The sequence below is a fragment of the Drosophila biarmipes genome, chromosome 3R (assembly GCF_025231255.1).
Source record: "Drosophila biarmipes strain raj3 chromosome 3R, RU_DBia_V1.1, whole genome shotgun sequence".
Taxonomy (NCBI): Eukaryota; Metazoa; Arthropoda; class Insecta; order Diptera; family Drosophilidae; genus Drosophila; species Drosophila biarmipes.
This window is the reverse complement of record NC_066616.1, coordinates 31,281,924-31,302,649: the sequence shown is the minus strand read 5'-3', so window position 1 is coordinate 31,302,649 and position 20,726 is coordinate 31,281,924. Positions and strand designations below refer to the sequence as shown.

The 20,726-nt window shown below is 47.8% G+C and overlaps 9 protein-coding genes across 10 annotated transcripts; 4 read left to right on the top strand and 5 right to left on the bottom strand.

Moving 5' to 3' along the window:
* Nucleotides 1-207: 207 nt before the first annotated feature.
* On the top strand, nt 208-5,115 carry LOC108025443 (4-hydroxybutyrate coenzyme A transferase). Its single transcript, XM_017095940.3, has 5 exons — nt 208-652; nt 3,479-3,871; nt 3,930-4,334; nt 4,419-4,685; nt 4,743-5,115. Exons 1-5 carry the CDS (start codon nt 472-474, stop codon nt 4,928-4,930), a joined length of 1,434 nt encoding a protein of 477 aa, XP_016951429.1. The 5' UTR covers nt 208-471; the 3' UTR covers nt 4,931-5,115.
* A 59-nt stretch (nt 5,116-5,174) lies between these two features.
* Nucleotides 5,175-10,701, bottom strand: LOC108025451 (nucleoplasmin-like protein). The gene is made up of 3 exons (XM_017095951.3): nt 10,581-10,701; nt 10,232-10,365; nt 5,175-5,848 (listed from the first exon to the last, which is right to left on the bottom strand). The coding sequence occupies exons 1-3, from the start codon at nt 10,600-10,602 to the stop codon at nt 5,546-5,548; spliced, it is 459 nt and encodes a 152-aa protein (XP_016951440.1). The 5' UTR covers nt 10,603-10,701; the 3' UTR covers nt 5,175-5,545.
* Nucleotides 6,391-9,657, top strand: LOC108025450 (sodium-independent sulfate anion transporter). The gene is made up of 8 exons (XM_017095949.3): nt 6,391-6,540; nt 7,401-7,700; nt 7,766-8,106; nt 8,174-8,483; nt 8,543-8,845; nt 8,898-9,043; nt 9,102-9,284; nt 9,362-9,657. The coding sequence occupies exons 1-8, from the start codon at nt 6,525-6,527 to the stop codon at nt 9,572-9,574; spliced, it is 1,812 nt and encodes a 603-aa protein (XP_016951438.1). The 5' UTR covers nt 6,391-6,524; the 3' UTR covers nt 9,575-9,657.
* Nucleotides 10,702-10,905: 204 nt separating the features above from the next.
* LOC108025460 (nucleoplasmin-like protein) lies at nt 10,906-12,249 on the top strand. The gene is made up of 4 exons (XM_017095961.3): nt 10,906-11,061; nt 11,195-11,340; nt 11,714-11,881; nt 11,941-12,249. The coding sequence occupies exons 1-4, from the start codon at nt 11,040-11,042 to the stop codon at nt 12,073-12,075; spliced, it is 471 nt and encodes a 156-aa protein (XP_016951450.1). The 5' UTR covers nt 10,906-11,039; the 3' UTR covers nt 12,076-12,249.
* Nucleotides 12,250-12,270: 21 nt separating this feature from the next.
* On the bottom strand, nt 12,271-15,470 carry LOC108025459 (ADAM 17-like protease). 2 transcript variants are annotated; one of them, XM_050889433.1, is made up of 9 exons: nt 15,324-15,470; nt 14,860-15,099; nt 14,368-14,804; nt 14,120-14,314; nt 13,862-14,000; nt 13,460-13,695; nt 12,731-13,400; nt 12,481-12,643; nt 12,271-12,417 (listed from the first exon to the last, which is right to left on the bottom strand). In XM_050889433.1, the coding sequence occupies exons 2-9, from the start codon at nt 14,861-14,863 to the stop codon at nt 12,375-12,377; spliced, it is 1,887 nt and encodes a 628-aa protein (XP_050745390.1). In that variant the 5' UTR covers nt 14,864-15,099; nt 15,324-15,470; the 3' UTR covers nt 12,271-12,374. The 2 variants fall into 2 exon arrangements, with proteins under 2 accessions (XP_050745390.1, XP_016951449.1); XM_017095960.3 differs by lacking the exon at nt 15,324-15,470 and adding an exon at nt 15,168-15,297.
* A 68-nt stretch (nt 15,471-15,538) lies between these two features.
* LOC108025483 (uncharacterized) lies at nt 15,539-16,162 on the bottom strand. Its single transcript, XM_017095998.3, has 2 exons — nt 15,797-16,162; nt 15,539-15,741 (listed from the first exon to the last, which is right to left on the bottom strand). The coding sequence occupies exons 1-2, from the start codon at nt 16,102-16,104 to the stop codon at nt 15,630-15,632; spliced, it is 420 nt and encodes a 139-aa protein (XP_016951487.1). The 5' UTR covers nt 16,105-16,162; the 3' UTR covers nt 15,539-15,629.
* An 18-nt stretch (nt 16,163-16,180) lies between these two features.
* Nucleotides 16,181-18,061, bottom strand: LOC108025482 (uncharacterized). Its single transcript, XM_017095997.3, has 2 exons — nt 17,753-18,061; nt 16,181-17,692 (listed from the first exon to the last, which is right to left on the bottom strand). Exon 2 carries the CDS (start codon nt 17,615-17,617, stop codon nt 16,376-16,378), a length of 1,242 nt encoding a protein of 413 aa, XP_016951486.1. The 5' UTR covers nt 17,618-17,692; nt 17,753-18,061; the 3' UTR covers nt 16,181-16,375.
* A 258-nt stretch (nt 18,062-18,319) lies between these two features.
* On the top strand, nt 18,320-19,038 carry LOC108025282 (coiled-coil domain-containing protein 12). The gene is made up of 2 exons (XM_017095658.3): nt 18,320-18,560; nt 18,622-19,038. Exons 1-2 carry the CDS (start codon nt 18,424-18,426, stop codon nt 18,968-18,970), a joined length of 486 nt encoding a protein of 161 aa, XP_016951147.1. The 5' UTR covers nt 18,320-18,423; the 3' UTR covers nt 18,971-19,038.
* On the bottom strand, nt 18,961-20,721 carry LOC108025279 (spindle assembly abnormal protein 6 homolog). Its single transcript, XM_017095652.2, has 4 exons — nt 20,451-20,721; nt 19,543-20,394; nt 19,153-19,486; nt 18,961-19,098 (listed from the first exon to the last, which is right to left on the bottom strand). The coding sequence occupies exons 1-4, from the start codon at nt 20,622-20,624 to the stop codon at nt 19,040-19,042; spliced, it is 1,419 nt and encodes a 472-aa protein (XP_016951141.1). The 5' UTR covers nt 20,625-20,721; the 3' UTR covers nt 18,961-19,039.
* Nucleotides 20,722-20,726: the final 5 nt, after the last annotated feature.

Below are 20,726 nucleotides of genomic sequence, written 5' to 3'. Positions count from 1 at the left end.
ATAGTATATGATTTCTTATCAATTTTTAAATTTGGCGCTCATACTCTTTCGATATTTTGGACCACCGATTACTATCGATAGCCGCAAGCTTTCGCAGCCTTCGAACGTTAGCCAACACAGGCAGCTGGTTGTTTTTTGAAATTTTAAATAAAATGTTTGCGTAAACTAAAAAGGATCCCCCAAGTCACTCCCTGAAAACGTTATAGATGAGCGATTGAGCGCTGTTTGAGGCAGACACTCACGGCGGAGCGGAGGAGGAGCCGAGATCGGGAAACAGCTTTTGCCGCAAAGCTCTCGACGCGCCGATGTTTGGCTGTTTGGGCGAGCAAGTTGCGATTTCAGTGCCGCCGTGGACGGAACTCAGTCTCTGAACTCTCCCCAGCGAAAACCCACCACCAAGCGCCTCCTGCATCTCGCCAGCCCCTCGTGCGTGTTCTTAAGACGTTGCGTTCTAATACAATATAAGCCATCATGAGCAAGCAACTGGCGCGCCATGTGGGTCAGCTGAACAACCTCCTGAAGACGGCCACCACGGCGTCCTCGGTCTCCGCCCACAACAACTACTTCACCTATGTCAGGGAGCTGTCGCATCCCATCGCCCGGGAGCCTCCAATCGTGAAGCCGGAAGAGGCCGTGGCATGCATCAAGTCGGGTGAGTCTTTGCCCCTGTATCTTGGTTGGCAACCGGAGCCCCCTCCCCGCAAGGAACTGCCCCCCACTATCGCACTGTGTTGGCAATCTCTCCGGTTATGTAATGTTCTAGTGGGCCTGCTTAGGAAAACAGAATGAAAACGAGAACGCCGGGTTGTGGGGGCATGCTAATGTAAAACAAACCCATGTGTGCTCGTAGTGCAAACCACTACTCTCGAGCACTCGGCGAAGGGCAGTTACAGGGTGCTCAATATGTGGATTGATGGCACTAAATTGCCCGTGATTAGGGGCTCCACAGAGGTGGGGTGGTGGCCCACAGCAAAGAATGGGGTTTCGACAAGGAAAAGTGCAAAATATATTAGGTGAAAAGCAGGTTTGGGGTAGGAAAAGTATATATTATACCACTCTTATGAGTCAAAATAACTATATATTGCTTAATTATACAATGTATATTGCTTTCTTTATCAAAGTAGGTACAGTCGGGGCTCTATAGCTCCAACCAGTTACTCATATCTCACATTATTCTTTCAAAATACATCCTTACATCCTTTGTAGGACGTCCCACTGGAAGTAGTTCATCCTTATCAACAGCCTTTTAGCTACTTTCTTTCCATCCATCACTGATACCCCTGGTTATACACCCAATTCCCATGTTTCCAGCGGCACAAGTGTAAATTATATTAATTTAATCTCGCGAAAACAGCTGTGCGTGCAGATACATATTAAAATATATTTATAGATGCACAATTCAGCGCCGCAGATGAGTTCCAGGCGAAAGTTGTACTTTGCCCCGTACAAACACAGCGGCAAAAACAACAGAAAAATGCAATGCAAAGCTCGGCTTAGGGGCAAGAACAAGTATATAAGTATGTAGCTCATAAACAAGTCTATCCACACAACCGGCCTCTGGCTGTCGAGCTGATAAGACCCTATATACCATACAAGACCCCATGCAAGTATCATATAGTAGCTTTATATGGAGGCAAGGTTATGCAACCCATGCCAGTAGGTGAACTTTTGTATCACCATGCGAACTAGGGATTCTTTGGGGAAAGATCTTTGAAATAATTAATTTATTGTTAAGTAATATAACACTAGGACAACTTGCTTATCGCAACGATATACTACAAGGTTAGATAATTTTGATAACCAATGATCTGATTTTTTTCTGTGCCTGACAATTTTCGGGACCCTCTGCCTTGATTAAATTCAATTGGCGTTCTCCTGAGAACCAAACAAATATGCGGGCCCGCCCACAGGGCACGAAATATCTTCATCTCTTAGCACTTCTAGGGGCTCTCATCAGCAGGTCCATGCAAATTGATAACAATATTGAAGGGGCGGGTTTCGCAGGGGGAGTGGCACATCGCGGCGACCCACAAACGTCACCAAAATCGGTATCTCTAATTTTAGCCAAAATCGCCACACGAGCCATGCCAAATCTGCGACGTAATTTGATTTGGAAAACTTTTTCGTTTGGCACGTTTTCGGAAGATAATAAATGGTACAGTGGGCCCCAACTAAGTCAGTTTACGCGACAGGTATGTGTCCGGATTGCAACTACCGAATGAATTATGATGAGGAACGCAGAGTAGGGGAAACTTGACATTGTCGACGTGGCTCAGACGTCTGCTGATAAGGATCGCACTTATCGTATGATTTCCCTAGCTGAAGGGGCTCGTTCGACTTTGTTTGCTTAGCATTGGTAGCCTGTTTTCCTATAGAGAAAGACTTCGGCACACCGGCCTCTAGGGGGTGAAACCAAAATAGATTGGCAGAGCATGATGCATGTGCTCAGAAATGCATTAAGGCGGACATTTGAAGGCAATACTTAGATGCAATCTATTATGGAATTTAAATGTTCGGTATGCTCCCTGTAGATACCAATGTTTTAGGTACTAAGTCAAAACTTTATCATCATGGAATCATCTTTCACGCTTTCTTTAACCTTTTTGCAAGGTAACACAGTTCTTTCCGATAACTTTTATATAATTAACGTTCTCCTAATCGACTGCCAAAGTTTAAACACTTATCATTTAATCTCGCTCTGTCAGAAATGTTTACCATGTAATGCCAACATCGAAACCGGTGTTATTTATTTACAAACATTCATTATCACGAGTTCAGGGAAATAAGCTCACCCACTCTCTATTAGCTAATATAAATACGAATCTATACATACACCAGCTATAGCTTTCAAGCTTTTGAGAGTATGAGGTATGTACGCTCAGAGAGGGAATGATCAGAGCAAAACTAAAAATTGGCACAAGTAGTCTTGGAAAAAACCTATAGACTTGTACTTTGTTAATAGAAGCATGACCAGCACAACGAAAATGATTACCTACAGCACTAGCTGGCTAGTTAGTTTCATAAAAACTAACCATTCATAAGATAAACCACACATTTCTATAAAAATATAAATGTTTTTAGAATCTGTGTACTAATTTTATAAACTGGTTCAGTTCTTAGCAGCATTATTTGGAAGATCAGGTTTTTTTTTTAATTCTTGTCTAATTATATATCAGCCTTTTTAAATGATTACCATTTTAGAAAAGTAATTAAAATCTAAAAATGCTATGCAGCGAGGAGATTTCAATAATATCGAAACTATTAAATATTTATCTACTCATTTAAACATCAATAACTAGGCCATATTGAGAAACTTTGATTATGGGCTCTCGTATTCATGTCATGTCTATCTTTGGATGGAGCCATGCTCCATAGATTATCGTTTCATAAAAAGAGCAGTATCTACGGATTAGCTGATTAGCAACGTGTGCCAAATGAACTTATGGATAGTAAAACCTGCGGTTTCCTTCTAATCCAGGTGACACGGTCTTCGCTGGCGGAGCCGCCTCCACGCCCGTGGCGCTGCTGAACGCGATGGCCAAGCACGGCAAGGAGAACAAGCTGGAGTGCGTGACAGTGTGCCACATGCACACAGAGGGTCCCGGGGAGTACGCCAAGCCGGAGTACAAGGACATCTTCCGCTCGAACTCCTTCTTCATGGGCGCCAACGTGCGCAAGGCGGTGGCCGAGGGACGTGGCGACAACGTGCCGATCTTCCTGCACGAGATCCCGCAGCTGTTCTACAAGAAGATCGTGAAGCCAGATGTGTCCTTCATCCACGTCTCGCCGCCGGATAACCACGGCTACTGCTCCCTGGGCACCAGCGTCGATTGTGTGCGAGCTGCCCTGCTGCACTCCAAGCTGATTGTTGGTGAGCCTTGGATTCCATAATCCTCCTTATCCTCAGACTTAATGGTTGCCATCTCCAGCTCAAATCAACCCCAAGATGCCGCGCACCTTCGGCGATGCCATCATCCACAAGTCGCACTTCGACTATGCCATCGAGGTGAACGATGACCTGCCTCAGCATGGAACCGGTGAGATCTCCGCCGTGGAGAAGAAGATCGGCAAGCTGATTGCCGAGAACCTGGTCAAGGATGGCGCCACCCTGCAGATGGGCATTGGCAGCATCCCCGATGCCGTTCTCGCCGCCCTGCACAACCACAAGGATCTGGGTATTCACTCCGAGATGTTCGCCAACGGCGTCGTCGAGCTGGTGAAGAAGGGATGTGTCACCAACAGCAAGAAGAAGATGCACCAGGGCAGGATCGTGGGCTCCTTCCTCATCGGCGACAAGGCTCTGTACGACTTTGTCGACAACAACCCCTTCATCGGTAAGCAGATTCTGAAATTTAACCACTTCGTTAAAGATTTCAAGGGTATGAGTTGAATTTAACAACCCACCTTCCGCCTTTCAGAGATGTTGGCCATCGACTATGTGAACAACACCAGCATTGTGAAGCAGCAGCCCCGCATGACGGCCATCAACAGCTGCATTGAGGTGGACCTGACTGGCCAGGTTAGCTCCGACTCCATCGGCACCCGCTTCTACTCCGGATTCGGCGGTCAGGTGGACTTCATCCGTGGAGCGGCGGAGGGTATCGATGGACTGGGTGTGCCCATCATTGCCATGCCCTCGACCACCAACAAGGGCGAGAGCAAGATTTCGCCCACGCTGAAGCCTGGTACGTTGTTTAACCATCCGCTTATGATGAGCTATAACTAATACCTAACCTCTCCAGGTGCTGGCGTCGTCACCTCGCGTGCCCACGTGCACTACATCGTTACGGAGCACGGCATTGCCTCGCTGTTCGGCAAGAACGTGCGCCAGCGGATGTACGAACTCATCCAGATCGCCGACCCCAAGCACCGCGAGTCCCTGGAGAAGCAGGCCTTTGAGCGCATCAAGGTCATGCCATCGCCGAACTAAGCACTGAACTCCTAGAGCCAACTATTTCCGAGCAGCAACCCGCAATCTTTGAAGGCATTCCCGAACTCGCTTGATCCACTTCATAGAACTGCAGTCATGATAGCCCTTATAGCATTACCAAATGTGAAATTTCAATCGATGAGTAACGAATTCATGGGAGAAATAAAACTGAAAATTAATTAAAAGGCTGCTTTCAATAACAACGAGGTTAAAAGTAATAATTCAAGGATGAAGAGAAGGGACATTCGTTTGTATTCCGACGACAGTTTATTTTCATACTGCAAATATGAAGGAGGCGCGTACAGGAAGTCCGGCTTAGCTTTAGTTATATTTTAATATATATACAAATCTGTGTGTTCGATTGGTGTCCTATGTGCTCCCAACGGGGAGCAGCCATGCAGCTCCTGGCTGTGCGACAGACCATTCGCTTAGGATAACACGACCCGAGCACACAACGTTGTCTTTGAATTGAATGTAAAAGGAGCTGTTCAAAAGGAACTAGATTGTATTCTCAGTATGCATCGTATTGTAATATAGGGCCTAAAACTGTTTTGCTTTAAAATCTACACGTTCATAGCTTAAACCTCGATGGATGATTCGCGGGTTAGCTATGGTTTACTTCTTCTTGTTGTTCTTGGCATTTTTGCCATCGGCGGCGTTCTCGATCTTGGCCCGCTTCTTTGGGTGCTCGTCCTCCTCGTCCTCGGCCACGTCGTCCTCCTCATCATCCTCCTCCATGTCGACCACTTCGACGTCGTCCTTGATGTTGTGCCCGTGGATGTAGACGGGTCCGCTGCCCTTGATCAGCTTGAACGTCACCTTGGACTCGTAGAACTCCACGTCGGGATTGACGGCGCGCGTCTCGCCGGCCTTCAGCACAGCGATCGGAATTTGCACGGAGTCCTTCAGTGTATTGACCTGCGTAAGTGAGGAGGGGAATATTTCTGGATTAGATTGGTTCAGATAGATTCCCTGCATGGGCTTTTCGAAGCTTATAGATAGGTGTTTAAAATAACAACGCATTCGTCACGTTTCTAATGAAATCTGCTTCTCGATTAAATCCTACATCTTTCCTTGTCTTTGCCTGCATTAAACAAACTGAGATTCGCACTCAAGATTGACCCATATATCTCCCCGCCGCCATAGGCCTTGTGAAGTGCCCATAGATACTTGTTGCGTTCACAGATTACACAAAAATTTCGAATCTGGACGAGCAGATACGCCGAGGTTCATCACTGCTGGCCCACTTAATCGCTCCGCAGTCTTCGCGTCTATCTCTTATCGTAGTCAGCCGAACACCTTCCCCAAAACTAAGCAACTGTCCGATGATAACCGCCTACGCATTCACATACTTCGCACACTCGCCGTGCAGTAATAACCCCGCCGACTGACGGCCGCTTGACCATTCGTCTGCCCACGCTGGAGCGGATCGGTTCGTTCCCTTTCCCACTGCAGGCAGCCGGCGGGCACAGGCTCATCCAGAAAGTGCGAATCTAACAAGTGACCGCTAATTAATCATCCACAACGTGTAGTTCAAGTAGAAACTCCCACCAAGTATTAGCCGACTGTAGAGTGCTTTCCAGATCTTGTCGGCATGTGCGATAATGAAGGTAAGTGGAGAGCGCGTTGCCTCAAGAGGACAAGTGAAAGCGGTGCGATTCCAAGGAAACCTCAGTGAAATTTAGAAACGCGGAAATAAAAACTAATCATTAATGGGTTTAAAAATATTAGTGTGCAAAATATAAGAAAATGTTATGCAAAGCAGTTATGATTAAAGGGTCATAAGTTACCTAAAATTCAAAAACAGATTAATCAAACTCATCATGAGACACTGACCAAACAAAGATCTGCAAGATACTGAGGTTGTCTGCGTCTACTTTATTTATGGTAAATACTCTGTAATGAGTTCGTAATTAGACATGAAAATCCACAAGCTTAAAGTGTTGTTTTGGGAAGAATTATCTAGTGCTCCAAAAGTGGAATTATCAATGACAAGGCAGCTTTCGCGGATGAACCTGTCCATCAGCATGGATGGTGTCATAAAGTAAACTTCCCCCAGTGAATAACATAAATTCAGACGATATAAAACTAGTCAAGGATATTTAAGATACTAAAGGCAACTCAATAAAGTTGTCTGTGATATGAGACATAAAAGGCAGAAAGTCCAAAGTGCTAGCAGCGAAGAATTATCAAGTGTTCCTGGCGCTGAAATATCAGAGACAAGCCTGCCTCCTCTGGATGAACTTGTCTATCAGCTTGTCGACATCTTTGGGTACTTTTCCAGAAGTCACAAGACCCCGAACTCGCCGAGCCTAAGAAAACCACCGAGGCACTTCAAATCACGGGCAGAGATTATGAAAAAGAGCGTTTTCAATCAAGTAAACCACTTAACCAGAGCGGATATCAAGATTTCATCGATAGACCCCACAGGGCACTCACATTCAATGGCCTATCTACACTCCCATTCCAGATGATCTCTACAGGGAGCGCCTGCCAAATGTGTGCGGGGCAGTGGGCTCCAAGGCCCGGAGCTGCTGCAGCATGCGCTCCGTCTACAAATACCTGCCCGTCACCGTTTGGCTGCCCAAATACCAGTTGAACTTCCTGGCCATGGATCTGGTGGCGGGACTCACGGTGGGTCTCACGGCCGTTCCACAGGCCATAGCCTACGGAGCAGTGGCCAATCTGCCACCAGCCTACGGGCTCTACTCGGCGTTTATGGGCGGATTTGTGTACATTCTACTAGGAACCTGCAAGGACATCACAGTGGGTGAGTTGTGGGGCCTCAGGAGTTGTTCTTGGCCAGGCTAAGTCATCTAAATCTTTAACCACCAGGTCCTACTGCCATCATGGCACTGATGGTGAGACCTTATGTGGATGGCAATCCTGCGTATGCGGTACTGCTGTGCTTCCTCTCCGGCTGCATCATCACCATAATGGGCTTGCTCAATCTCGGAGTGCTGATGCGATTCATTTCGGTGCCGGTGACGACGGGGTTTACGATGGCAGCAGCCATAACCATTGCCACCGGCCAGGTTAACAGTCTCTTTGGCATTAGCAGTAGCGCCAATGGCTTCTTGGAATGCTGGATACACTTCTTCGGCCACTTAACGCAAATACGTCGAAATGACGCCATCATGGGCTGCTGCACGCTGATTCTCCTGCTGCTGATGAGGGTGGGTGGCCAAAAATTTCGTAGAACTATTAAGTAAAGCGCTTTTATAAACATTTTATTAACTTTAGCAACTCAAAGACCTGCCCTTCGGCATCAAGAGCGTGTGGAAGTACATTTCTTTGTCCCGCAATGCTGTGGCCGTGATAATTGGAATCCTGCTGTGCTATCTCTTGAAAAGTGACGGCAAACTGCCCTTTCTAGTCAGTGGCAGCATCACTCCTGGTTTGCCGCCCTTCAAGCCGCCTCCTTTCCACACGGAAGACTCGGAGACGGGAGTGGTCACCAACTTTGGTGGCATGGTTTCGAATATTGGATCTGCCCTGGCGTCCATACCACTGCTGTCCATACTGGAGAGCATAGCTGTGGCCAAGGCCTTCTGTGAGTGATCCACCTCTCCGCAATAAGTTCCCCCAAGCTTAATCCCATCCTGCTTTCAGCCAAGGGCAAGATAGTGGACGCCTCGCAGGAGATGATTGCCTTGGGCGTGTGCAACATCCTCAGCAGCTTCTTCTCCTCCATGCCCATCACTGGATCCTTTACCAGGACGGCCATCAATAATGCCAGTGGAGTGAAGACCCCGCTGGGAGGAGCTGTTACCGGCGCCATTGTCATCATGACCCTGGCCTTCCTCACCTCCACATTTGCCTACATTCCCAAGGCGACTTTGGCTGCTATCATCATAGCAGCCATGTTCTTTATGGTGGAGTACGAGACCATTGGCGAAATTTGGCGGGCAAAAAGTGAGTGCTCTTTTAGGACCAAATGGTTATTACAACTCCTGCTCCCTTCCAGAGCGCGATATGCTGCCTTTTCTGGTCACCGTGCTGACCTGCATCTTCTGGACCTTGGAGTACGGAATGGTGGTGGGCATTGTCTTCAATGCGCTTTTCCTCCTCTACAAGAGCATGAAGCCGCAGTTTAACTTGGATACCCAGAAGGTGAGAGTTATAAACAGGCATATAGATGGTCTCTAAATCTCCCTTGATGAACCCCTAGTTTAATGGAATCGAGGTGACCATAGCCGATCTCAAGGGCAGCGTGGATTACGCGGCGGCCGAGTACTTGAAGATATCAATTGTGTCGCACGTGACGAGTAGGAACGAGGAGGGAGGTGCCCCCACCACACTGGTGGTCATTAAGGGGCACGAGATCGCGTCGATTGACACGACCGTGGCTTTGGTGAGTGCTGGCTTCATTAGTGACCCCTTGATGTACAACCTTTGACCCGGAAACTTTTCCCTTTCTGCCCCGCACAGAACCTCAAATCGCTGCGCGAAGATCTCGCCCTGCTGCAGTGCGACATGATCTGCTGGAACTGGAGTATTCCGGCGGCGGGAGTGATTTGCCGGATGGATAGGAAGCTGCGCAGTATGTTCAAGTACTCGAAAAGCTTTCCCGACCTAATGCAAACAATTGCGGATGGCGAGCCGGCAGCCGTTTCGTGTATTGCCGTTGACTTGAGTCAATAAAGAGAGCTCTTTTGTCTTGTCGTATATTTGTGGGTACAGTTGCGTCCGTATTGGGAAGGGTAACGTATGTATGCTTTTTAATAGGTGGGGTATTTAAAAAATATAAAATAATACCATATAATATGTAACAATTCTAAAATTGTGTTTTTAATTCTATTCAAAAACAAAGGGTAAAATCAAAAAAATTTCATAATTTAAGATTTTAATCTAAAAATAATAAAAGATAAAAATGTTGACTGTTAAAATATAACGCATTTTTTATAAAATTGTCCCTAAAATGACAAGCATAGGTTTGTGAAGTACCTAGGCTCACATCCAGTACCTTCATGTTCTTGAAAGGTACCCAGCATGTGAGGCTAGTTAACCACTCTTCATGGCGAAGGTACAGCCATGGCAGTCGGAAGCCGGGGGCTGGTAACTCTGCAGTCTGCAGATGTACAGACAAAATTACCCTAACCCAAAAGCGAGCGAAAAGTTTGTGGTTGTTCTGGACTGGGAAAAATGGAAATGGAAACCGGTCCTTGCCCCGCCGGCCGGAAAAATGCTAGCAGAAAAAAAACAGACACCAACCGGCGCGCGCATACACAACTTATGGGATTTATTACATGCAATGCCCCCCATACCGCAGATCTATCACCATGGAAATGGAGTACTCACCTCGACCACGTTGAACTCGTTCTCCTTGGCCTCGGCGCCCAGGAGGATCTGTTTGATGACCAGCTTCTGGCCGCGACCATAGTCCTCGTCCACATCCCACGTGACGCTGTCGCTCTCGGCGGTCAAGGTGACTCCTGCAAAAGGGACCCAGTACCATCCATTAATCATATTTTTCGCACATCGCATATCCAAAGCCCGGGAGTGTGGGGCCAGACGGCGGCAACCTTGGAGCAAAAACACCGGCAAGCGTCGCAGACACCTCGCTTTTTCGCCGGCTAATAGCCCTTTTCCGGTGCCGCTTTCACCCCATTTCGCTGCCCACACAGTTGGTCTTTTGAGTTGTAGTTACCGTAGAATGATTCCTCAGCCATTGTTGGATATATTTAATATTAATTCCACACGAAACCAGCGGCGAACACGTGTTGAGCAAAATCTTTTGCAAAATGGTAGCTGGAACAGGGTTGCCAGGCCTAGCTAAAGCGGGAATATCGATAGGTTAGTACCAGCGGGGACTATCGCAGCGCTGCCACCTTAAATACGAAAATTACCTCTAAACTATTTATGTACTTGGCAAAAAATATAATATAAAACCATAGAAATTTGTGCTAAACATTTTGTAGGATTACTTTTATACATTTAAATTTAGTACTCTTACTTTTAAAACACTGAATCACAACTATCGATGACCGCACGCTTCGATAACTAACGCTTCATAGAACTGCAGCCATCGCCGTTTTACGGGCACGTGTAGAAGTACAAAAAGTTTCCATTATTAATTGACTGTACATCTGTGTTCCAAGGCCTGCAAATGGAGTCCGAGTCGTTTTATGGTGCGTATACTTGGGCTATCTTGGATTGGGGAGCCCTGTAGTGGCGCTCCCAGGTGGCTCCTGCTTGGGTGCTCCTCCGGCCGGCAAAAAAACGAGTCAGCAATCCAACCCTCCTCCATGTCCTCGTCCCCAGGTGTTACACTCAGCGAGAAGGAGCCCATCGCACAGTTCGACGTGCCGGATATACCGGAGGAATACATCGTCCACTCCCACAAGCTCATCATCAAACAGATTTCCCTCGGGCCCGAGGCAAAGTCCGGCGAATTCAACGTTGTACAGGTGAGCCCAGCCATAGGATACTACCTTGAGCCGCCGGCGGTCGTAAATCAAGAACACCATTTTCTAACATGCCATTGTATGTACACCTCTTCTGGGAGTAAAACGACCGATTCGACTATCTTGTTCTGATGATAGTTTCCTCTTATATCTTACAAGATTTCCGGTTCTTTTGTAGGGAAACCCATTACAATCTTTAACAACAAGCTGAGATTTATAAATATTTTTGGAATTTAATCCTAACATAACATATTTGATATACTAAAGGAATATTAAATATGTCGTACTATTTAATATCCGATTAAACTATCCGGAATCCAATATCCTTTCTATGTAAATGTAGCCCCGGACTAAGCAAATTTATTTTATTTCCCAGGCGGAAACGAACATAAACGACGATGGCGAGAAGAAGACGGTGAAGATTCCCATTGCCGTACTGAAGGTCGGCGAGACCCGCAGCTTAAGACCAAATGTCGAGTTCCCCAACGGATCCGTGACTTTTAAACTGGTGCAGGGCACTGGACCCGTCTACGTTTGCGGCAAGGTGAGTTTCCTGCGTCCGTCTATGCATGTCTAGTTCTCACAAGCTCCCTTACCCCTCAGGCGGAGATGAACTTTGGCGAATTTGACGACGGTCAAATTTACGAGGAGTATTCTGATGAGGAGGATGATAGCGAACTGGAACTGGATGACGAGGCAGCCCCACAGACGAACGGCAAGAGCAAACAGAAGAAGTAGAAATACATAACACTCCAGTAAGCTAACTAAATGATCCGAAAAAATAAAAGAATCCAGTAAGGTAACAAAAACCAAGCGCGGAAGCTCTTTTCCTAAGACTATAAGCATGTAAACGAAAACTGATTTACGGAAACCATCCAATTATAATGACAATTATGTATTCGGTCTATAGTATATGGAATTTTATTCATTTATGTGTTGTGTATGTTAAAATATGTTACTTAATGCAAACGAATTTGTGGCAGTTTTGAGAATAATGCTCACGGAAGATTAAAAAAGGAACCCAACGGGTTTTTGTGCTAGTTACAGGCTCGGGCAACCGAAATCTTTTGCCGCGGCACACTGAAATAGTTTAGATTAATTTTGATTAGTTAGTTATGGTATTATAAGTATTTTGGACCTTACCGAATGTGTATCACCCGACGCCGCTCGTCACTGGGATGTATAAGGTCCAGCTTCTGGCTCCATTCAATCAGCTTCATCTCGTGGCGCAGCTTCTTGCGATCGAAGTAAGAAATGACGCAACTGATGGGTATCCAAAATACTGCGGTGACCAGGACGACGGCCACTGAACGAGATATACGTTAGTTTTAAGTTTATAAATAAGTATAATAGATTAATATGTATTTTTTACATATTTGTTTGTGATACTTACTGACAATGTTGTCCTTGAGAAACCGCAGAGTTTTGGCCACATTTATCTCCTCGATGATGTCCCAGAAGCGCTCCACCACATCCTGAATGGTCTTCTCGCAAACACCCTTATTGCAGAAGCCAGTGATGCAGGGCGTACCATCGGGAAGGACATCGGGTGGCTCCACGGGGAAGCAGGTCTCGTTGATGCTCATGCGACAGCAGCGCTTGCAGGCATCCGCGATGATGTCGCACATGCAGCTCTGGAGACCCTGGGTCTCGCAATACGGCACGCACTTGCCATTCCGGCACTGGCCGCGCTCCTGGCAGGTAGTTCCGTCCGCCATGGCCGGCGATTTGGGACACTCGGCATGGGCGCCTGTGCAGCGAGCCTCCTGCTCGCAGGTGGCGTACTGGGCCTCGCGGCACTTCATCCCGGAGGCCATAAACTGGCAGTTTTGGCAGCACGGCGAGTTTTTGTCACTGCACATGGCTCCCTGATTCCGGCGCAGCTTGCAGTTTTTGTCGCAGCACGAGTCGTTGTCCTCGGTGCCCAGGAGACCAGCGTCGCACTGTTCATCGCCCTCGACGCGCAGATTGCCGCAAAAGGACTCTTCCGGCTCGGAGAAGCACCGCCCCGACTTGGCCTGCAGCACTTTGCGGATGGAACGCAGGGAGCAGGGAGAGAATTTCTGGAACGGAATAAGGACAGCTTAGATTTTGCATATTTTTAAGGAGCTGTACAACCCACCTTGTTGTTCACATCGTAGCCACTGACGGAGTACGTGTACATGAGGAAACTGCCGCCCTGTGAGGCACTAGGTGAACACTCCGGGATGTCGGGATCATGCTCCGAGCCCCAATTGTGACCAAACTCATGGGCAGTGACCAGATCCGCCTCCCTGGTGATGACCCGCTGTCCATAGTGATTCCGGGAGCTGCTCAGACCCGAGTTCAAATACAGGGTGTAACCGTTTTTGAAGTATTCTTGGAAATGGAAAGCAAAAAAGAGGTTATAGCAAGACGATAGCACATAGGGGTGTTGCAGAAATCGTACAATTGTAAAACTTAAATAACCAAGGAGAACCAAGGGAAACGCAAATCTATAAGCCAAATGAAAAGGACAAACATGAGAGTTAGTGGGTTTAGCAACCTGGAGTGCAAATGCCGCCCACGGAGTTGCGACGCGGGGAGCCCACGTATGCCAGGCCCAAAATGCCGCCTTCGAACTTGAGATCGGTAAAGAGATGGGCTAGGCAAAAGTCTTTGTGGCTGTACTCCCGGGAGAAGACCTAGCCGGGTAAATGGCCACGGAGGAGTCGCAATCAGAGTGAGAGATACAAGAGTTAGATGACGCATGAGGAAGAGCAGCTACTTGAAAAGTGGAGGGACGAAGATTAGGTCAACTCACCTCCAGCAGATTGCGCACATCCCACTTCTCGCGGATCATGTTGTAGTGGGCTTCGCCACCTCGCAACCTCGTGGGCTCCGAGTGGACTACAATCTTCTTGATCACGAAGCCCATGCCCTTGAATCCTTCCTGGTCCGATCGATCCTGCCACACAGTGTCGTTGTAGATCTTGTGCACCCGATCTATAAGACTTATCTAAGGAGTAGAAGGTATTAGATTATCATAAGATGCATTTGTTATGATCATACCAGGTAGTTAATGGTGGTTTTGGTGTTGCCTCCGCCCATTTCCTGAAAGAATCGATAGTCAGCCACCAGGAGCAGAGGACATCGCGTCTTGGTGGGCGTGTATTCGTACTGATCCGATTGACGCTTCTCCCTCGTATGCAGCTCATTGTCTAGGGTGTCCCCGTGCTCCTCCTTGTCCTCCAGTTCGAGGCCCTCCTTGATGTAGCCGCAGGTTTTGGGACTTGCACCAGCCTCGTTTTTGTGGAGCTTCACATCCGAGGCCTTGTAGGCCACCATGGTGTCCTTCTTGGCCTCGGGAAGGTGTCGCCAGGAGGGCTCGATGTGATACGTTTCCTCCGGCAGATGGATGGACATGGTCATGGTGCCGTCCTCGATGTGGGCCCTCACGGAGGACTCCAGTTCGCCAAACACCCGGCCCGAGTAGAAGCTATCGTGATCTGAGAAAATGGAATGTTGAGATATATATAGTGCAGTATAGGATAGCAGTCCTACCCATGTGGACCACCGTTTCGTTGCCATCCGCATCCACCGCATAGGCCCTGAATTTGCTGTGCAGGACATCCCTGTGTGGGTGCAGGATCAGCCGGAAGTTCTTGCCCAGCGTGGTGAACTCCACCTCCTTGATGGTGTTGAAGGGATTCGCGCTGTGCTTGGCACCCCTTTTGACCACCCTGTGCACCACATCGTCCTTGTGGAAAATCTCGTAGTACCGCAGCGTCTTTTGCAGGGCCACTGAAAAGACCAAGATAAAGGCTTCTGGATGAAAATCGTTACTTTTCCTGGGTTGTCCCCGAGCTCACCGCAATTCTCGACTAGAAGGCAGGCGAAGAAAGCTGATATTATGGCGAGGGAACAGCAACTAATGCATTTTGTAAACATTTTCTTCGCCCGCTAATTCTGCACTATCGATTTTTACCGTTTGCAGTGTAACCGTCGCTGAACCGTTAGAAACTTACCACAGGAAATAACGGGAGAAAAACGGTCCTGTCAAATTGCAACAGTCTGGCAACATCCTTAAGTGGAGAATTTAAGTTTGAATTTTTGTTCGTTACTTGTTTAAAAAGTGTTGGATACCATCTTAACATATTTATATTTATATTGATGAACTCAGTTTAGTTTATACCTGAAATGAAGTATTAAGTAATCCAAATATTTATTTATTCATAATTATTATATTATTTTTTTTAATTTACTAGTAATTTAAATTAAATTAATTTAAAGTATTATTTCTGAAGACTTGTTCCAAAAATAGATTTTTTATCTTATTTTCGATGTTGTGGAGATCGGGGATCGGCAACGGCAGGAACTGGAGCCAGTTTGTTATCCACTCCGTAGAATTGACCATTCAGACTCTTTCGCCTTGGCTTGGGCATGCTTATTTATATTTATAAGTAACGATATTATTTGGGTATCTCTTTTAATAACTTACTTGCTAACATTGGAGCCATATAAAGAGATGGTGACGTAGTTGCTCGGAACATTGTCCAGAAATCTGCGAAAGCGACATCGCATATATTTGTTCAGGCGAGTCGAGAGATAAGGAGTCAGATGCTCGAAATGGTACTTGAAACTGGGCAGAACCACCCAATTATTGTCGGGGAGATTGACAAAATCCCTTGGCGACTTGTCCTCGTCCACCACGCCTCCCTTCTCCTCCGGTTGGAACTCCTTCACCAGCTGGTTAATGTCGAACTTCATTGGCCAACTGGTGAACGGCTCGCAAATGGGGTTCTGCATTTTGAAAAACAATAAAAACAACCCAATAAATTTTCACAATGTATGTCGAAACGAACTGAAACAGACGAGTGCCTACTTGTAATTCCACTAAATTTTATATTTGGCTTAAGTATTTAAATTGTTACATACACATATGTTAAATGTACAAATTCAAATGAGAATACAAGTGACGGGGACGCGACCTATAAAAAGCACAAAGACAAGAGGACACATTGCATGTTCAGCCTTAAACCTAAAGTTGTAGTTAATAGCTCTAGCTAAAGTGATCAATCTATTTCGGGCCTATCTCGGCCATGTTGGCCTCGAAGATGGCTGTGTTTATGCGGTGCTTGAGGGCGACGAGCACCTCCCGGTTGCTGATGGCGCGCATTTCGTTGGCCACATACTCTCCGTACGTGGCGAACTCATCGCGCGCCGGCGGCAGGCTGACAATGGTGGGCGGAGGCGGACTGGCGATGGCTTGGGCCTGGGCTGGCTTGGGCGGTGAGTTTACCTTGGGCAGGCGCAGGTTGCTCATCGTGATTCCGGGCGTGTTGGTGAGCACATTGCTGGTCGTGCCGTTGGCATTGGTCTCCAGTGCCGGCGAAAGAATGGAGGTGGTGCTGTGCGATGCTGGACTGGCTTCGAAGTACATGCGCTTCACCGGCGGCGGATGCAGCTGCGTGTGCTCCTCGAAGTAGCTATCCTCCTGGCCGCCAGCCGTGTCCCGCCGCTGAATCTTGATGATTCGCGTGGGCATCACGTGCACCGAGTTGTTGTTGCCGGTGTTCTGGGCTGGAGTGGACTGATAGTGCAGCTCGCCGCTCTCGTTGGCCTGAAAGCTGACGGCCTCCACGGTGTTGCCCTGGTGGTGGTGCAGGTCCATCAGGGTCTGGTGGTGGTTCTCTAGCGGCTCCGTCTCGTCCGGGTCGCTGAGGTTTACGAATCGCACGCTCATCTCCTTGGTCTGCTTGGGCTTGACCTCCCCCTCCTCCAGCTCCGGCTCATCGATGTCGTCCACGTCTTTGGTTGTCTCCTCAATGAGTTTCTCCAGCTCCTGGGCCCGACTGCTGGCGTGGCTCTTGCGCAGGTACTCCTCGTTCATGTTGGCGTTCGTATTGCTGTTTTGGTTCGCCGGATTGGTGCTGCTGTCGCTGTTCTGATCGGCGTTTACCTCGCCCAGGGCAAACTTTCGCTCGTCGGCCTGCAGATCCGTCTTCAGGCGACCCTTGGTGGAGCGGCAGGCGTAGGGGGAGCTGAGGAACACCAGGTTCTTGAAGCCAAACCACTTGGAGTTGTAGGGCTCCTTGCGTTTCATGCGACTGATCTCGCGGTGGTACTGCGTGCGCAGCGTGTGGAACTTCTTCTCCAGCTCGTTAATGGGGATATTCCCGCCCAGCACCTGGCTGACTTCGTTTAAGAGCCGCTGCTTGACGTCCTTCTTCCGGTAGTCGTCACAAGTCATGTCCCACAGCCCGCGACGGCTGCGGTACTCGCCTATCAGCAGCAGGGTCTTTTCGCGCGTCCACTCCATTTTTAGATCGCTGTGTCGGATCTGGCCGGGCAATCTCGTTTCGGTGTCGGAACAATGGGTGATCCCTTTGTTTTGCTGCCGGGGACGGGCGAAGGAATTAGCCTGCCACTAATATTAATAGCCCCCAGAAGTTACCTCGATGCGAGGCGGGTCGGGATTCGCTCGGGAGCGGGAGCGGGAGCTGTGCTCTGGTTTATTTTAGCTGCTCTACTCCAAAACAGCAGCTGGGGGCGCACTCTGCCGATGTCGAGGTGTCTCCGCCTATTGGCTGGCCCGGGCTGTCCGCATCTGGCTGGAATGGTTGGCTAGAGAAGCTGGCAGAATGCAGAGTCCACTTCCATGGGCTGAAATGCCTATTTTGTTTGTTTAAAGCGCACAAAAGTACAGCAGATTTTCCTCCCCCTCGCGTAAAAACAAACGCTGTGTATCCATCTTGGGCGCAATCGATTGATCGATAGTTTTGGGGGTTTCAGTGAGACCGTTCGGGCGCGACACGAAATTTGAAGCTGTCATTCGTCACGGCACTAAAATTATTTATTTAAAATAATAATGTGTTACAATTTTGCATTTTCATTAAAAAATTTAATCCATAATAATGCCTAAAGTATCAAATATTTGTGAGAAGATAGTAGAACAAAAAGTTTCATTAGAATAATTAAATATTTTCTAGCTTTACACTAGTGACGAAAGAGATAGTTATCGATAACTGATAGGCCAATCATAAACAAAACAATAATAAAACGCGGATCGGCTTAAACTAAGTGAAATCTCAAGAAATATAGTATTATTTCGATCCTAATCACCATATGGGCATCATGGACAACAATGGCGTGGGCAAGCTGACAGAAGCCTCTCTGAAACGAAAGGAACGCCTTCAAAAACTCCGGGAACAAGCGCAGAATAAAGGCGAAGACTCCTTGGAATCCAATGAAAAGCTACCCAAGTCAGTAATTTTAAAAGATTTAATCAGAATCTCCTATAAAACTATATAATCCACCCTACAGACCCGTTTTTCGGAGCTACAAACCACAGAACGAGAGCACTGAAGGCGAAGTGCTGACCCAGGAGCCCACGGGAAACATAGAAAGCGCTGTGGAGGATCAACTGAGTCTATTGCAGCAGCCCATGGTCATTGATGAGATTGATATAACCAACCTGGCACCCAGGAAGCCCGACTGGGATCTCAAGCGGGATGCCAGCAAGAAGCTGGAGCGCCTAGAACGACGCACCCAAAAGGCCATTGCGGAACTCATCCGGGAGAGGCTGAAACTGAACCAAATCGAGGACATCAGCCAGGCGGTGAACGTGGCCACTGCCCATGCAGGTGAAAGCGTCCACGAGGATTATGACTAGAGCCGAACAATACAACTAACTTTACTGAACTTGTACAAAAAACGAGAAATGCACTAACAATAAGTTGATCTACCGACGATTTTCCTTGCCAGTGGGAATGGATAACCGTTCTTTTAGGATGAGGATCTCTGAAATGAGTCAAGTATAAGTGTCAGAAATCATACGATGTAGCCATCACCTACGTTTGGAATACTTTTGCTCTAATCCCTGAGCAAAATTCCGCATGGATTGCAGCTGTAGGGGGATTTCCTCGCGCAGTTTTTCTATGGTTATTCGTGCCTCACGCAGTTCATCCTCGCGCAGGTTTAGCAGACTCTCCTTGGCCTGGACAGCCTTCTCCTGTTGCAGAGCCACCTCGGTGCGCCAGGCAATGGTCTTCTTGTGGTTGAGCAGCTTCTGGCTCTGCTTGAGAATTATCTGGTTGGCTTTGGAGATTTCCTCAGAAGCCATTTCCAAGGCCTGCCGCTTGGTGTGCAATATCTTCTTTTCCGCCTCCAGTTCAGCGGATAGGTTGGCCTGCGAATTATTAAGGTTTTTGTCTTCTAATGTGTTAAGTCATCTTACAAACGTACCTTCTCCTTATTGCCCTTTTGGATGTGCTCCTGCAGCTCGGCTGTGTGCTGCTTGAGATCTTCGATCTTGTACTCTAACTTGCGCTCCTGCTTCCTGGCATTGGCTAGCTCCCCTTGCAGTTTGTCATTCTGCTCCTTCAAGGTGCACACTCGCGACTTGCAGCAGGATAACTCCTCTCCTAACGTTTGACATCGCTGCTCGGCCTGTTCTTGTGCTGCCTTAAGGTCCGCTTTCTCCTGAGAAACCTTTTCCATTTGCGCCTGCAGGCCAGAGATCGCTCTACGATTCCGCTCCAGCTCGTTACTGCGCTGCTCGTTTACCTTCGCAAGCTTTTCCTGGTACTGCTGGATATCGGCGGCATGCTTCTCCTCCAAAATGCGAGTGTTCTCTGCTATGGCTTCCCTGAGATTCTTGTTTTCTGTACCCAATCTTTCCGTGTGCGCGCGTTGTGAGTTGATTTCCACCTGCATCTGCTGGATACTCTGTTCCAGCATAAATTGTTTTTTGTGGGAGGCGTCTAGCATGATGTTGATGTAGAATAGCACGGTGTTCAGTGGAGCAGAGCGACAGGGCAGGCTGAGGTGAACCAGGTTCTTGAAGGACCTTATTTCCACAAACTGCAGATGGTAGTCGTGGGTTTCTCGGCCGGAGGAAATGTTCTGGTCTCTGACAGACAGATGGAGCTCCAGTTTGCCCGACTGGCAGTCCTTCAACATGCGAACTACATTGTCCAGGAATCCCGAGAAGGTCACATTTAGCGACTGATCCTGTTTGAGCTCCTGAAAGGAGGTGCTGTCCACGGTGGTGATGTACATGCGCCTTTGATCGGACTTCTCCGCCAAACGGAGTTGCTGAGGGCGAGGGATACACATGAGATCCTTACTAGAACCCAGCTAGATTCACTTACCAGCAGCTCCTTGAAATCCATCCGCTCCGCGTACAGTAAGCAAGCCCGCTTATTGGAACGCGTCATGTCGCCATTGAAGTTCACCAGCATCTCCACGCTGGGCAGGATGTTCACCACGTTCTTGCCGTAGTCCATGTTGCCGGAGTAGCTATCCTCGCTCCCGGGAGGCCACATTTCAGTGAAGGCGCGTGAAAAACCTTAATTTTTTCAAATTATTTAAATTGTAAACAACAGCAAAGGCTTGGGTCTATCGATATCGATAGCGATTGTAGCTGG

Bases quoted from the DNA above. Each gene is read 5' to 3' on its own strand.
- LOC108025482 (XM_017095997.3), bottom strand. From the start codon at position 17,617: ATGGAGTGGACGCGCGAAAAGACCCTGCTGCTGATAGGCGAGTACCGC.
- LOC108025443 (XM_017095940.3), top strand. From the start codon at position 472: ATGAGCAAGCAACTGGCGCGCCATGTGGGTCAGCTGAACAACCTCCTG. The intron at 653-3,478 runs GTGAGTCTTTGC...CTTCTAATCCAG, and splicing joins CGTGGCATGCATCAAGTCGG to GTGACACGGTCTTCGCTGGC. The intron at 3,872-3,929 runs GTGAGCCTTGGA...TGCCATCTCCAG, and splicing joins GCACTCCAAGCTGATTGTTG to CTCAAATCAACCCCAAGATG.
- LOC108025483 (XM_017095998.3), bottom strand. From the start codon at position 16,104: ATGCAGAACCCCATTTGCGAGCCGTTCACCAGTTGGCCAATGAAGTTC. The intron at 15,742-15,796 runs GTAAGTTATTAA...AATATAAATAAG, and splicing joins TATGGCTCCAATGTTAGCAA to CATGCCCAAGCCAAGGCGAA.
- LOC108025450 (XM_017095949.3), top strand. The intron at 9,044-9,101 runs GTGAGAGTTATA...ATGAACCCCTAG, and splicing joins TTAACTTGGATACCCAGAAG to TTTAATGGAATCGAGGTGAC. The intron at 9,285-9,361 runs GTGAGTGCTGGC...TGCCCCGCACAG, and splicing joins TTGACACGACCGTGGCTTTG to AACCTCAAATCGCTGCGCGA.
- LOC108025460 (XM_017095961.3), top strand. From the start codon at position 11,040: ATGGAGTCCGAGTCGTTTTATG. The intron at 11,062-11,194 runs GTGCGTATACTT...CCTCGTCCCCAG, and splicing joins GGAGTCCGAGTCGTTTTATG to GTGTTACACTCAGCGAGAAG. The intron at 11,341-11,713 runs GTGAGCCCAGCC...TTTATTTCCCAG, and splicing joins GCGAATTCAACGTTGTACAG to GCGGAAACGAACATAAACGA.
- LOC108025279 (XM_017095652.2), bottom strand. From the start codon at position 20,624: ATGTGGCCTCCCGGGAGCGAGGATAGCTACTCCGGCAACATGGACTAC. The intron at 19,487-19,542 runs GTACGTTTGTAA...AATAATTCGCAG, and splicing joins AAAAGGGCAATAAGGAGAAG to GCCAACCTATCCGCTGAACT. The intron at 19,099-19,152 runs GTAGGTGATGGC...GACTCATTTCAG, and splicing joins AGAGCAAAAGTATTCCAAAC to AGATCCTCATCCTAAAAGAA.
- LOC108025459 (XM_017095960.3), bottom strand. From the start codon at position 15,246: ATGTTTACAAAATGCATTAGTTGCTGTTCCCTCGCCATAATATCAGCT. The intron at 14,315-14,367 runs GTATGATCATAA...TCTACTCCTTAG, and splicing joins AAACCACCATTAACTACCTG to ATAAGTCTTATAGATCGGGT. The intron at 12,418-12,480 runs GTAAGGTCCAAA...AAACTATTTCAG, and splicing joins CGTCGGGTGATACACATTCG to TGTGCCGCGGCAAAAGATTT.
- LOC108025451 (XM_017095951.3), bottom strand. From the start codon at position 10,602: ATGGCTGAGGAATCATTCTACG. The intron at 10,366-10,580 runs GTAACTACAACT...TCCCTTTTGCAG, and splicing joins GGCTGAGGAATCATTCTACG to GAGTCACCTTGACCGCCGAG. The intron at 5,849-10,231 runs GTGAGTACTCCA...TCACTTACGCAG, and splicing joins ACGAGTTCAACGTGGTCGAG to GTCAATACACTGAAGGACTC.
- LOC108025282 (XM_017095658.3), top strand. From the start codon at position 18,424: ATGGGCATCATGGACAACAATGGCGTGGGCAAGCTGACAGAAGCCTCT. The intron at 18,561-18,621 runs GTCAGTAATTTT...TCCACCCTACAG, and splicing joins TCCAATGAAAAGCTACCCAA to ACCCGTTTTTCGGAGCTACA.